A 14,092-nucleotide genomic window follows, 5' to 3' on the forward strand; every position below is an offset into this window, starting at 1 on the left:
TAGCAGAATACACAGACAGTTTGGCAAATATGAAATTGATAATCTAGCCTTCTTCTCCGAAATACACCCCAAGAAGATTCTAAGCTTTGTTAAAAATCTGACATGACTATAATAACCAAATTCTACACTCTTTAAACTTCCTCTATCTCTCCTTTTCTCACTTTCCTTTACTCCTTTCTTTTCAGGTACCCAGGATGAGCATAATGTACAAATGTCTCTGTGTGAACGGCTGCAAATTTCAGCCTTACATCCGTTAACCTAACCTAGTAGAAATTTTCGCTTGAAATTTTAGGGAGATATTCTTGTGAAGTTATAGGTTTAAAATAAATAAAAAAATAAGTTTTTGAAAACGAGAATGGGAGGGGTTCACTCCCTATCGTATATCTATCCCTACATACATATATGAAAATATCTAAAATGTTTGTGTATATTTAAATTTTATTTCAATAAAATATATTTACATCAAAACTAAAATGGTAAGGCTAGATTATGATTAGTACATTTTATGGAGAAATCGTTTTTATTCTACTCTCAGAAAAAATCTTAAAATAATTAATAAATATTTAATTTAAATAAATTATAATAAATATTTCAATCGCACAAACATATTGTACATACATATACACTAAACTAATATATAATAATAATCAAAAATAATATTTACAAGATTTACTTAAACGACTAGTTCGCTAGGGTAGTGTGACGTAAAACTGACAGACAGACAGACAGGATACAACATAAATTACATATTTCGAATATAAATACAATTAAAATTATAAATTACATTACAAATATTATTCATAAATATTTCTTTACATATGTATATGTGTGTAAATTAGAAATATATATTTTGTAATCCTTATAGCTAATTTTATATATATTGGATTATGACTTAAAATATTATTGCCCATTTTATTATGTTTTTTGTTTTTGTGTGTGTTTCCGCTTTACTTCATGTAGTAACTACTGGGCGCTCGGCCCGAGGTGTAGGTACTCATTGGTATCCCCTGTGGACCGGGTATGTGACTGCTGCCCACATGTGAGTGTGTTGTTGATTGATTCTGAGAGCCATATAAACGATCGACACTTGTACTGCCGATGCCATTGGCCGATGGCTCGTAATCGACATCATAGTAAATTCCAGATTGATTCTAAAATAAGTAATTCGATGTTTAGAGTCAATGTATTTTCTTTCAAAAATATTAATTATACTGACCGCTATACTGCCATTACTACGCGATTTAGGACGTGGCACCTGGAAGTTCCTACCCAACAAATCTGTGCGATCTTCCTCCTCACTTGAGCTAGAGTTATCCAAGGTTCGCATACCATTCGAACGTGAACTGAGTCCCAGTCTTCTGAAAGAAATTCTAATTAGCTAACCGATTCTGAGGTCGTTCCCAATTCAATACGCACTCATACCGTGGCAATGGAACCGGTGGAGCCAAAGTGTTGTTCTGTTGATGATGCATTTGTTGCATGGTGCTTTGCATTGACATACCACCCAATGTACCCATACCCAGAGTCTGTAAATTGGGATATGCAAACATAGCCGATGAGGGTCTCGTCGGTCCACCAATTGGCTCGGCCTGCAACAAAAATAAACAAACGACAAATTGTTAGATTCTGCTGTAATAATTATCTATGCATCTTACTCCATAGTGATTGGTCTGAGCCATAACATCGGCAATTTGAGCCCAACGCATGCGATCCTCCAAAGTAACTTGATAACCCGGTTGCGGCAATGCTGCCGATTTTAATGGTGCCGTATTCATATAACCAAATACCGGAGATCCAATTGCATTCTTCTGCTCCCTCTGCCATCTTCTGGACCACATAATCAAACACACCAATGTCAGCACGATAATAATTACAGCCAGCACAGAAGCACCTATGGCCACGCCTAAAACTTCACCATCAATTTCACATTGACCGCCGTAATGACTGCCATCACAGGTACATATTTGATTGCCTTCTTCGTTGTAGCTACAAACACCACGACTATTGCAATATGTTTCGGGACATGTCTGACATTCACGACCTGATCTATACGGTTGATCAGACCACAAATCTTTGGTACCCTCAGGACATGTACAACGGTAACTGCCCCACGTGTTGGTGCAGGTGGCAGTCGGATGGCAATCGTTAAGATCTCTCGCCTGACATTCGTCTAAATCACGTAGCGGGGATATGGCACCTTCGGGAGAACTAACAAATAGTACCGAATTACCAATATTGTTGTTGCGACGATGCAGAACACCCAATAAATGTTTCTGCACATCACTGCGTAGATTGGGTCTTAGGGTTTCAACACTTTCGTCAAGCTACAGGAAAAAGGGGGGTTATTTATAATTTTTTTTTTTTTATTTCTTTGACTCACCTTTATGGTTAGATTTACAAATACTCCACTGCCACCAAGATTGGGATCACGATATATATTGTTCACCTTAGCTTCCATAAATTCATCGGAATATGGGGTCATCGACATTGCGGAATCAATCTGAAAGATTAAGAAGTAAATTAGAATGAATTGAAATTGAGGCAAGCGCAATGGAGAAGATATGCGAATGAAAACACCACATCAAATGAGTGGAAGAGAGCAAAGTTAGATATCAATCAGTATTGTGACGTGTAGGAACTTTCGACATATGTTGTATTCGTTTATATCCATTTAATAAATCCGCAAAGTTATTTAACTTTGATAAATATATTATATATCGTTGAACTGATCTAACTTTATTAAAATATTACTATGTGTTGTTGGTTTGCCTGGTTGATACCTGTACGCCTCAACCAATATTAGGTTTAGTTACCCTTGCCCAGATTCATAGCATATGATACTATTAATCACCCTAAGCTGTTCGACGTCGCAAAAACTTTGGCGGACGCCAAGTTTGAAACGTGAAGTCAAAATGGAGTTCATGAAGATGGCGTGATATCCTCGGAATTGTTTCCAGGTTGTTTTCCAGGTCCACATCGCGACATTGAGATTATCCCATATGGCTTATACCGTAAGTTAAATTTATATCTCGTTGTTTTATCTGAGTTTTCCGCGCGAGGGAAAGTCCACGAATGCCAGAACAAGGTCAGGAGCAAGTTTCTCAAGATACTAGACGAACGTATTTGGGAAGTATATAGAGAAATCAATCTCTAAACCGATAGGTCAGTCTTTAGTAAAGTTTGCAGCAGCAGTGTGGTCCGCCAACTATATCATTTTCTCTATCAATACACAATGTTTTCAAATCGAAGAATAATATTTAACCCATCCTCTCTTTTTCGGGATATATTTAATGACAACTACAAAAAATCCAAATCTTTTTTTATACTTACAGCTCTAACAGATTCAAAACTCAACTGCCCATATGGTTCACTGGTGCGATCGGCCAATTTATTATCCCAAACAATGCGGTGTTCATAGATTCGATCCACTCGCATGCCAATATAGAATGTTATTACCCTGCGGCAAGGTTCGCGATGTTTACGACGTGAATAACCTAAAAAATAATAAAACAAGAAAATTTAAATAATCCCATGAATACAGTATATCCAATGAAGGATTCATCTATCCATCCTTCACATACCTGGTCGACAATGACAACTAGATACACCATTTTCGGTTTTACAATACTCATGTTGGGCCTGATCACATGTCGTGTCGTCTCCCACAATACAGGTGTCAATGCGAACGGGGGGTTGTGTTGTTCTCGGTCTATAATGGGGCCGTGTAGTACCAACATTTGTTGTTGTGGGCAACGATTGTTGCGGCTTAACATGTTGCGGTTTATTCGTATGGATATCCACAATTTCCGTCTCGGCCACACCATAACCTGCACTGGGCGTATTCTTTTGTGTCACTGGAGTATTACCACTACCACTGCTGACACTACTACTATTTGGATTTGGTTTGGAGGTTGCGGGCGATGACGAGGACGACAATGCCGTCGGTGGTCCCATTGGAGAACTAGGCAGTTGAGGTATAGCTGTTGCCGGGATTGGCTGCTGTACACTGGTCGGAGCATCTGTGGGATCACCAAAAAGATTGATGTAAGTACGTTTACCATCTATGGAAACAAAACCATCTTCACCTGAAGCCGAAACGATGATATCGGCACCGCCACCAACACCCGAACCATAGCTTCCGAACGGTTTGATGTTGATGGTTTGTTGCGAACCACCCTGGGAGCCGGGGCCCTGAATGGCCGATAAAGTGACATCGAATATTTCACCATATCCCGGAGGGAGTTGGTGTTTGGTCGGCTGAATATTCAGTGGTTGAACTGGATTATGTGGAAGTTGGGGCTGAGGTGGTCTTTGGGGACGAGGTCGGCCACCTGGTTGAAATTCAGGATCGTCCAAAACAATGCCGGGCCTGGGATGGTAATGCGCAGGCACCGGCGGTGTTGGAGTTGTTATTTGATTTTGATTATTGGAGGTGGGTACAGTTTCGGTAGTGGTTGTTGTGGTTGAAGAGGTTGTAGTAGAGGTAGTAGTAGTGGTAGTTGAGGTGGTAGTGGTTGTTATGGGAACAGAGGTTATTGGTGTAGGAACTATGGTCGGTATTAGATCTAAATTAGAAGATAAACTTATCGAACTTAGGTCCAATTGCTGTTCTTCAGCGGAGACGGGTTTGGTTGTAATTGCAGAACTCTTGATTTGCGACGATGACGGTGTTGGCGTATATACAGAGGAGGACGGCGACGCTGCAGAGGATGTCCTCAGTTTGGAATGTTTGGTGTTTACTGATTCCAGGTCGGGTGTTTTACTGGCTGTCATGAAAATCACTTCATCTCCCGAATTTTCGGTAGTATCCATTGGCATGGGCAAATATTGGGAGGTTATTTGCACCACAGGCAATGGTTCCACGGAACTGCTATGCACATGATCCGAATGCTTCTTCTTGTCGCTGTTTTTATGTTTGCTGGGTTTCTTTTTCGTTGGAGGATTTTGATCGTCTTTTTTGGTTTGCGTAGTTGGATGTGTAGGTGCTGCCAACGGAGCGGGTGTGGAACTTGTAGCGGGTACTGGGGGTTTATATTCTTGAATGACATCTCGATTTGATGAAAGGATATCGGTGTCATTATCGGATACCTCAATGTATTGAGAATTCAAATCCTCATTCGAAAATTCGGAATCATATGAAGTATCTGTAGGAGAGGGACCCTCAGGGGCTTCGTTATTGTTCGAATCACCAGTTGGTGTATCGATGGGTCCGGATGACTGGGTGCTGGGAACACCACTAGCTGCAGATTCGTCCTCTTCTCCTTGTGGAGGTTGTATCTGGGCTGGTGGTAAAGGTTTATATTGAGGAATTGGGCGACGTCCTCCAATAGAGGTGGTAATAGGAGGTCGTGGCTTATTGCGATGCCATGGTGGACGATTGCTTACAAATTCCGGACGTACGGGGACAATTTGTTCAGGTATTGGCACACCAGTTATGAATGGTCTTTCTGGGCGATCAAAGGGATAGGGAGGCGGTCTCATGGAAGAGGTTCCTTGGGTCTTGTGACCATTATCATAGTCTATGGGCAGAGGTTGGACATCCGAAATACGAGGAGGACCACGATTATTAATGCGACTGGCAGTAGGACGACGCACACCCTGGGTATTGGCATGTACATTAACATTGCCGTTCAGCAGCTTGACAATGCCCGTGATAATGTCCTGGATATCGGGATTGGGGTTCTGACGAGGATTATGCGGCGATACGGTAGCAGTAGCTGCTGTTAATGTCGCAGAACTGTTGTTGGCCGACGGTGTTTGGGACCCCGACATAGGTTGTCGAAGGTCCCCATTCACTAAAAAAGAACCGGTATTACTGGCAGCAGTTGCTGTAGCGACATTAACCGATTTTCCAGTACGTCCCAGGGCCTTGGTTGTTTCCATTTTGGAGCTGTCATGTTCCATGGAGCTCGTGGGTTTTATGTTATATTGAAAATAACGACCGGCAGCGGCTTCTTTTTCCGATTCGAAGGGGAATTGGACGTTATTTTGACCAGAAATGGGATATTTTTCATTGACAATCGGCAAGGCGGAACGTTGCATGCGGGTGTGAGTGTGGGTTTCATTATCAGCAAACCGTTTTGTTGATGTGACCAAAGCTTGCGTTTGTGATATATCTTTCATGCTTGTCGTAATAATTTTATCGGCTGCAGTGGTCGTTAACAGTGGATGGACATTAACCAGACCCAGATGATCTGAAGATTTTGGCGATATTTGTGATACTTCATGGTAACAATCTATAAGAGAAAAGAAAAATGAGAATATTAATGTGAGTTTGTGTGAGTGCTTTTATTTATATATGTGAATGTGGACACCTGTCTTTTTTCAACTTTAAACTAGTTTTTGTTATTTTCACTAATTAACTAGCGAAAAAAGCCATTTTAGTTCATTATCCAGAAATAACAATATAATTACACATAATTTTTTATGTTGTGAAAAATGTTTGTATGCATGTGTGTTTGTTTGTTAATGAGAGTGAATGAGGAGTACACTTGGTTTTGTGCAGAAGTAAGCAAATAACAAATCTGAAAGTTGTGAGTTTATCTATAGGGTGTTAAGTCGTAATTAAATAAATATGTATGTATTTATTTAATAGATTTCAATTTGACGACAATATTAACCCTTCAAGCAACAATGCTTTCTTTATAAATAACGCACATGAAAACCAGTAAGGAAAGTAGTAAAGTCGGACGGGGCGGACTATATGATACCCTTCACCACTATGAGTATATAAAACAGGACTATTATCATGAAATTGTATGAAATAAAATATGTGATATTTATCTACATGTGAAACGACCTAGATCTATCCCTAAACAAGTCTTTCGTTTGTTACAATGGAACAAAAGTATGTAAATCGACTTCAAACAAATATCTAAAGGTCATCCGTTGGGCTAGGTCTGTACTTCTAGAAAACCCAACTACGTTTTTCTATACTCAATTTTGTACGTTGTGCAAAATTTGATGTCAATCTAACAAATATGAGGAGTTCGATGCACAATTTACTTATATATGGATGCTATATCCAAATATGAACCGATTTCAACGAAACTTGTCACAGGTTAGGCTATACTGATTTCAGTACGTTTTGTTTTTATCAGCCATATATTGGTTCCTTGGTGCGCCAATTACTTAAAATCAATCTATAATATAAGGGAGCTACATCTAAATCTCAACCGATTTTCACTAAACTTGGCACACATTATTCTGGATTAAATTCAAAGCGCTATGCAACGTAAGAACTTGGTACATTATTTAGATTAAATCGGACGAATATATATATATATATTCAGATTTTGATATATATATATATCAAAATCTGAATCGATTTTCACGACACTCAGCACACATCATTCCAGCATCAATTCAGTATGTTATGCCAAATTTCGTGCAAATCGAAAGATATATGGGACTTTGGTGCACCATTTACATGAAATCGGACGAAGCTATATATGGGAGCTATATCTAAATCTGGACCGATTGTCACGAAACATACCAGACATCATTCTAGGCTCAATTTAGTACGTTATACCAAATTTCGTGAAAATCGAAAAATATATAGGGACTATGGTGCACCATTTACATGAAATCGGACGAAACTATATATGGGAGCTATATCTAAATATATACCGATTTTCTCGAAACTTGGCAGACATCATTCTAGGCTCAATTCAGTACGTTATGTAAAATTTCGTGCATATCGAAAGATATATAGGAACTTTGGTGCACCATTTACATGAAATCGGACGAAACTATATATGGGAGCTATATCTAAATCTGGACTGATTTTCACGAAACTTGGCAGACATCAATCTAGGCTCAATTCAGTACGTTGTGCGAAATTTCGTGCAAATCGAAAGATATATAGGGACTATGGTCCACCATTTACATGAAATTGGACGAAACTATATATGGGAGCTATATCTAAATCTGGACCGATTTTCACGAAATTTGGCAGACATCACTCTAGGCTCAATTCAGTGCGTTATACCTAATTCCGTCCAAATCGAAAGTATATAGGGACTTTGGTACACCATTTACATTAAATCGGACGAAAATATATATATGGAAGCTATACCTATCTCAATAGGGTTCGTCCTTGGGCCAAACAAATGAGCTGTGCCAAATTTCATCCAATTCGGATCATAAATGCGACCTGTACTTTGCTCACAAAAATACATGGACAGACAGACGGACGGACGGACATGCTTAAATCGACTTAAAAAGTGATTCTATGCATATTCTCAAAAGGAACCATGGGCCTATCTCGTTTCTTTTTGCCTGTTACAAACATATGCACACAGACATAATACCCTGTACCACAGTGTGGTGAAGGGTATAAAAAGATATACGAATTTAAGAAGAATTAACCTAAAGGATCGAATATAACCGTAGCATATATTTTGTATTGTAGCGATTTAGGATTTTAATTTGAAGGTTTTTCCTATAGGAAAATCTCCACTTCATTTTTATTGGATAGAAAATTAACCTTTCTGTTTTTTGGTATTTTGTATTCTCATTGAATAACACATATCCGTCCAAAAAATTTTTAATATTAAGCCAAGTTTCAGGGTTTCCCCTTATAACGGTACTCCCCAATATTCGGTATTTTTTGGGTTATCATTGTATAGAACATTTCCGTGCCATAAAGTATTTATATTGACCCAAATTTCAGGGTAGCCCCCATCGAATTATCGGTACCCGCCAATATTCGGTACTTTGGGGTTTTTGGATACGGTTTTCACATAATTGGCAGTAATTTGGTGTTTTGGGTTCTCATTGAATAACATATAGTCGTATTAAAAAGTATTAATATTGACACAAGTTTCAGGATAGCCCGAACTAAAAATTATTAATATTGACCCAAGTCATGTAATTTGTATTCTCGTTGGCTGTCAAATTTCACTACCAACAAATTTCCATATTGATCTCCGTTTTATTTTAGCCGCATTTAACAGTGACCCCACTATTAGATATTCTGAGATTATCAATCATATTTTTCTCGCGTATTTTTCGGTATGTTCAAGGTCATATCGTAATATGAGTTTTCTCCTAGGAGCCCTTCATTAATTTTAAATATTTTGATTGTCATAATCATTGTGGAGGGTAAAAAAAGTTCGATCGGGCCGAACTTAACATCGTTTTTATTTGTATTTAACACAATTAATTAAATCTTCCTACCCAAAGCTATCAGTATCGGTTATCGTTTTTGTATAGCGGTACCGATCTATTATATTCTATAAGTTTTAGCCGCATTTTTGACTGTTTTGGCATAAATGGTTCTTGAAGCCTGGCAGGTATACAGAAAATAATCAATACAGTTCCATGTTTTGACATAGCTCCAATATAAGTGTATAGCCTCCTTGTGTGTACTTTTAAGGTTTTAGCCGGATTTTTCCAATGTGGTGCCTGTAATTTTAGATTGCGGTGTATTGGAGGTAAAATATAGTTTTGCAATTTGGAACATTATTATTTTTTAAGCCTACTTCTACACCATGCACTACCATAGTCCCCGTATAATGATTCAAAACGATTTAGGAATTTTTGAATGTACACCATGTAGTGGAGATTATAAAAATGTTGGTCCGGTCGATGTAAACGGTTTTATATGTCTTTCTTTTGTGGTTAAAGTACTTTTTGTTAATACTTAAAAAATAATATTTATAATGATTCTTTCAAAGTAAATAGTTATGTGCCCGGCTGGACATAAACTAATTTCCGTTTAACATTGCAGCTATTAAATAAACGACATCCTTTTGAATATTAAATTATTTATTGTTATTTGCATAAATTACCCACGGACAATCTCACCTTGCTACGTAGACATAATTACAAAAAATTTCCTTTCAATTTCACTTTCAATTTGATGAACGTTTGATGGGGGAAAAGACATTGACCAGACCTGATTGGGACAAAAGTTTAGCATAAATGATGCAGTTCGTTATTTCATTGTCATTCGCCATACTTGCCTGCTAAACCAATTTTATTTGCTTGCTTTGGTCATGGTTAATACATATATTTCAAATGAAAATGAAATTATTTTTATTCATGTATTGTTTTTTTTTTTTTTGAATTTTGTAGTGACAAACCCCAAAAAGACAATATTCGTAATACTGGTAAATTATCAATAAAGTAAAAGTGGTTTAACCGCAGCAACAGCCACACATACAGAGCAGACAGTTGCCAGCCAGCCGCCTTCCTACAGGCCATACAATCAATAATCAAGTTGCATGTTGGTCCAGCCGTTTGCGATGGCAACCACAATTACCAATATTGGAGAAATGCATGCATGGTTATGGTCTCCCGCCGTAAATTGATATTTTTTGTCAACTTTCAATGTCGATCGAATGATTTTGAAAAAAACAACAACAACTACAATAGACTTTAAGCACGCGCGATTTTATATTCACGATTAATTGGATTTGTGTGTGCGTGTGTGTGTAGCGTTTCATGTTATTTTGAGATACATACCTATGTATGTCGGTGGGTTAATTACATGTAAATTGTTACAATTTCCAATTTTGAAAAATGTATGGCCAAAAGCATTTTTAAATTGGAGCACATAAAAATTTGGAAAATTGCCAGAGATAGGTATTTAAACGATAACAAAACGCATCAAAAGAAAAAAAAACATTTCACTAATTTATTATCGAAGAAAGTAAAAATTTAACCAATAAAAAATTCCATAGAGAGTTTGGGAACTCAAGAAACTTCAATTCCAAAGTTACTTTAAATTGGTGTCCCTATATATATTATACTTACTTCTATAAGGACCATTAGCAATACTAAATATCCTAGGGGTAGTAGCATTGTAAGCGGAAAATTTTTTAGTTCTATCTTATATATTGCCGTGATTTTAAAAAACAGACATACGGGCATGGCTTAATGGACATAGAATTTTATTCTAACCAAGAATATATAGGTGTTGCAAACAGACTGCCACACTTGATATACGCTCCACCTCATGGCGGAGGGCATAACCATTTTTCCTTTGCCAATTCTACACTCAATTTAATTTTGCAATGCAACGTAAGTTAACTAGATGTTATTTTCTTAATTTGATTATTTTTTCAGTTGCCGATGAAATGACTTTAAACACAGTTTATCTTGATTTGTGCTTTTCCACCACTCGCTAAGAAAATACAACAACAAATAAATTATAAACCTACGCAGAGCGAGACAGCCCACCAACCAGCACTTCGCTACTACGAACATTGTAAATCCCAAAAATGCGTGATTTTGTTTGTTATCATTCCAGACCATAAATGTCTGAAATGGCTTAAAAATGTTTTACTTTCTATTTCGTTCAGATCTACCTTTTTGAAATCGAAAACGCTAGCCAGCCAACCAACCAAACCAACTTAATGCCATTTGTAGTGGTGGTGGCGGTAGTGGCGGTGGCGGTGGCGGCGATGGTGGATTCATTGTATATTACTTCCTTTTTCGGGGAACAAATGACATGATAACGAAATTAACAAAAACTAACTTTTTATAAGGTAACACAAAAAAAGTTAAATGATGTCAACACTTAATATTTGGGTGTATCGTTTAAAATCGCTAACATTATAACCTCACTAAATTTTTTAGGCATCTCAAAGGCCTTTTAAGAAGTCTTTTTTTATATGAAAGAACATTAAACAATTTTTAACTTATGAAATAACTGTATCTATATGAAATAACTGTATCTATATATAGGCGTTTGGCTGAAAATTGAACGTCGCACAGTGGTTCAGAATCGATTTTCCTGGTCAAAAGTCTGTTACTATTGAACTTATGAATGTTAATCAAACGAAAAGATACGCAAAAGTCAAAAATTCAACGTTGGAATATTTTCCATCAACATATCCGTGTTTGTGTTCTATACATTTAAAAAAAATAAAATCAATTAAAAATGAAAAATAAATTAATTAAAAAAAAATTAATTGATAAATAATATTTTCAAAAAAACATATTTTCCATTACAAAGATTTTGATTTTGACAAAGATTGAACAAGTAAAAACAATGGTAATACGAACTTTTGATGCCCTCCACCATGAGGTTGACAATCAAAACATCTAAAATAAATGGGAGCTCCTAGGAGATTGAAATTCTCAGAATATCTAATGGTGGGGCTACCGTTATATGGGGTTACAGTAAATTGGAGATCACTATTGATATTTTTTGGAAGAAGAAGAATACAAAATACCAAATTACAGCTATCCTTAAACGTAGGTCAATAATAAAAATGTTTAGCAAGGAAATGTGCTATGTGCCGTTATATGATGGCTACCCTGAAATTTGGACCAATATTAATAACTTTTGGTAATATAACCCTAAAAGTCAAACATTGAATCGCGTATTAAAACAAAATAGAACCTTTAGATGATCTGAATTCCAAATAACAGACAGTTCGTTTCGAAAACGTGTCCGAAATTCCAAAAATACCGAATTTTGGGGGTACCGTTATACGGGGGCTATCGTGAAACTTGGGTCAATATTAATAATGTTTTTGTACGTATATGTGCTATACAATTCGGTTGGAAAACCCGTCCAAAATCCCCAAATTATCGAGTATTGGGGAGTACCGGGAGTACAAAATGTGGAGTATTGGGATCTACCCTGCTACTACTTGGATAAACATTAAAAAGTTTTTTGAACGGATATGTGTTATTCAATGAGAACCCAAAATGTCAAGCTTTAGCCAATTCGGTTGAAACACGTGTCCAAAATTACCAAAAAACCGAACATTGGGACAGATCGGTTGGAAATCATGTCCAAAATCCCAAAAATACCGAATACTGGGGGTACCGTTATATGGTGGCTACCACGAAACATGGGTCAATATTAATAATTTTTGGTGCGTAGATGTGCCACACCATGAGAACCCAAAATGCCAAATTACAGCCAACTCGGTTGGAAAATGTGTCTAAAAACCCACACTACGGAATATTGGTACCCCCAATATTCCGTAGTGTTATATGGGGGCTACTCCAAAACGTGGAAAATTTCAGAGCTCTGACATAAATATTGCGATCTCTATCGTGATTTCAACAGACGGACATGTGTAAATCGACATATAATTTTGTTCTGATCAAGAACATACATATGGACAATATTGCCAATTTTTTAACATAGCTGAAGCGGAGGTTCACCCCTTTATAACTCGGGAATTACTTAAGTATATGGAAAAAAATGAATAGTTTTGGGTTAATTGATCTGAATTTTTTTCGTTGCAAACTGTTCATGATATTGACCTCCAAACTTTATTTTGGTGGAAGCTGTGTCTACTTTAATGTAAAAAAATGTGTAAAAACAGGTTGAGGCGAACCAGTTTTTTTATGTTCTCTATCGATTTGTGATTAAGCCACTCATTTCACGGTCTTCGTGTCAAAGTAAAACTAGAAGCCAACAAAATGGGGACTATCATTTTTCAAAATTTGAACTGCATCTACCTTTGAATGATGCTGACATTTTGAAGCTCGATTTTGAGTGTTTTTTGAATTTTACTTCTAGCTTTAATACGCAAACAGGAATTTCTTAAAATCGATTATAAGATTATTGTAGTCGCGAATATGAGTAATTTAATATATATTTTGTGTATGTAGTATGCACAGCTTCGGAGCAATTGTGCGATCAAATTTCTAAAAAACCTATTTTTCGGGCCAAATTTTTAGATCTGTCAACTGAATGATACGGGTACTCGCGATCAGTAAGGTTTTTTACGTTTCGGATGATATAAAATCTTCTTTGTGAAAATCCATCAATTAGAACGGCGGGAACTGGCCTTCCAAAAACACGAAATTTGGAAAAAAATGTTTTTGAAAATATCGCGGATTTAATTGTATTTTCTGTGGATCATTTCCGCTTCAATAAATGACCTCATAAGGATTTTGATCTTTTTCGAAAAGAGAACTTTAAAAACTTCAGCCGAGAACTTAAAAACTTCATTTGACGCCTAAGATGTGCTACATGTTGCATTGAAGCACCCAAAAACTCGTAAAACGCGAATAATTTCCGAAAACTCCATTTGCCATTAGATTTTGTATATATTTAAATTTTTGGGCCAGATCACACTATTTTTGAGATAAATTGGGTACATCTCAATTTATCTCA

General features: G+C 36.9%; 1 protein-coding gene across 1 annotated transcript; it reads right to left on the minus strand.

Annotated features, from left to right (window-relative positions):
* Positions 1–910: 910 nt before the first annotated feature.
* On the minus strand, positions 911–11,424 carry LOC133322832 (uncharacterized). The gene is given in 7 exon segments (XM_061531787.1): positions 911–1,151; positions 1,217–1,363; positions 1,365–2,324; positions 2,381–2,500; positions 3,331–3,494; positions 3,582–6,236; positions 11,352–11,424. Coding segments are annotated over 7 exon segments (4,323 nt in total). The 3' UTR covers positions 911–947.
* Positions 11,425–14,092: the final 2,668 nt, after the last annotated feature.

This window comes from Musca vetustissima, unplaced genomic scaffold, assembly GCF_032173495.1.
Source record: "Musca vetustissima isolate MV318-11 ecotype Yass unplaced genomic scaffold, APGP_CSIRO_Mvet_v1 utg24580, whole genome shotgun sequence".
Lineage (NCBI taxonomy): Eukaryota > Metazoa > Arthropoda > Insecta > Diptera > Muscidae > Musca > Musca vetustissima.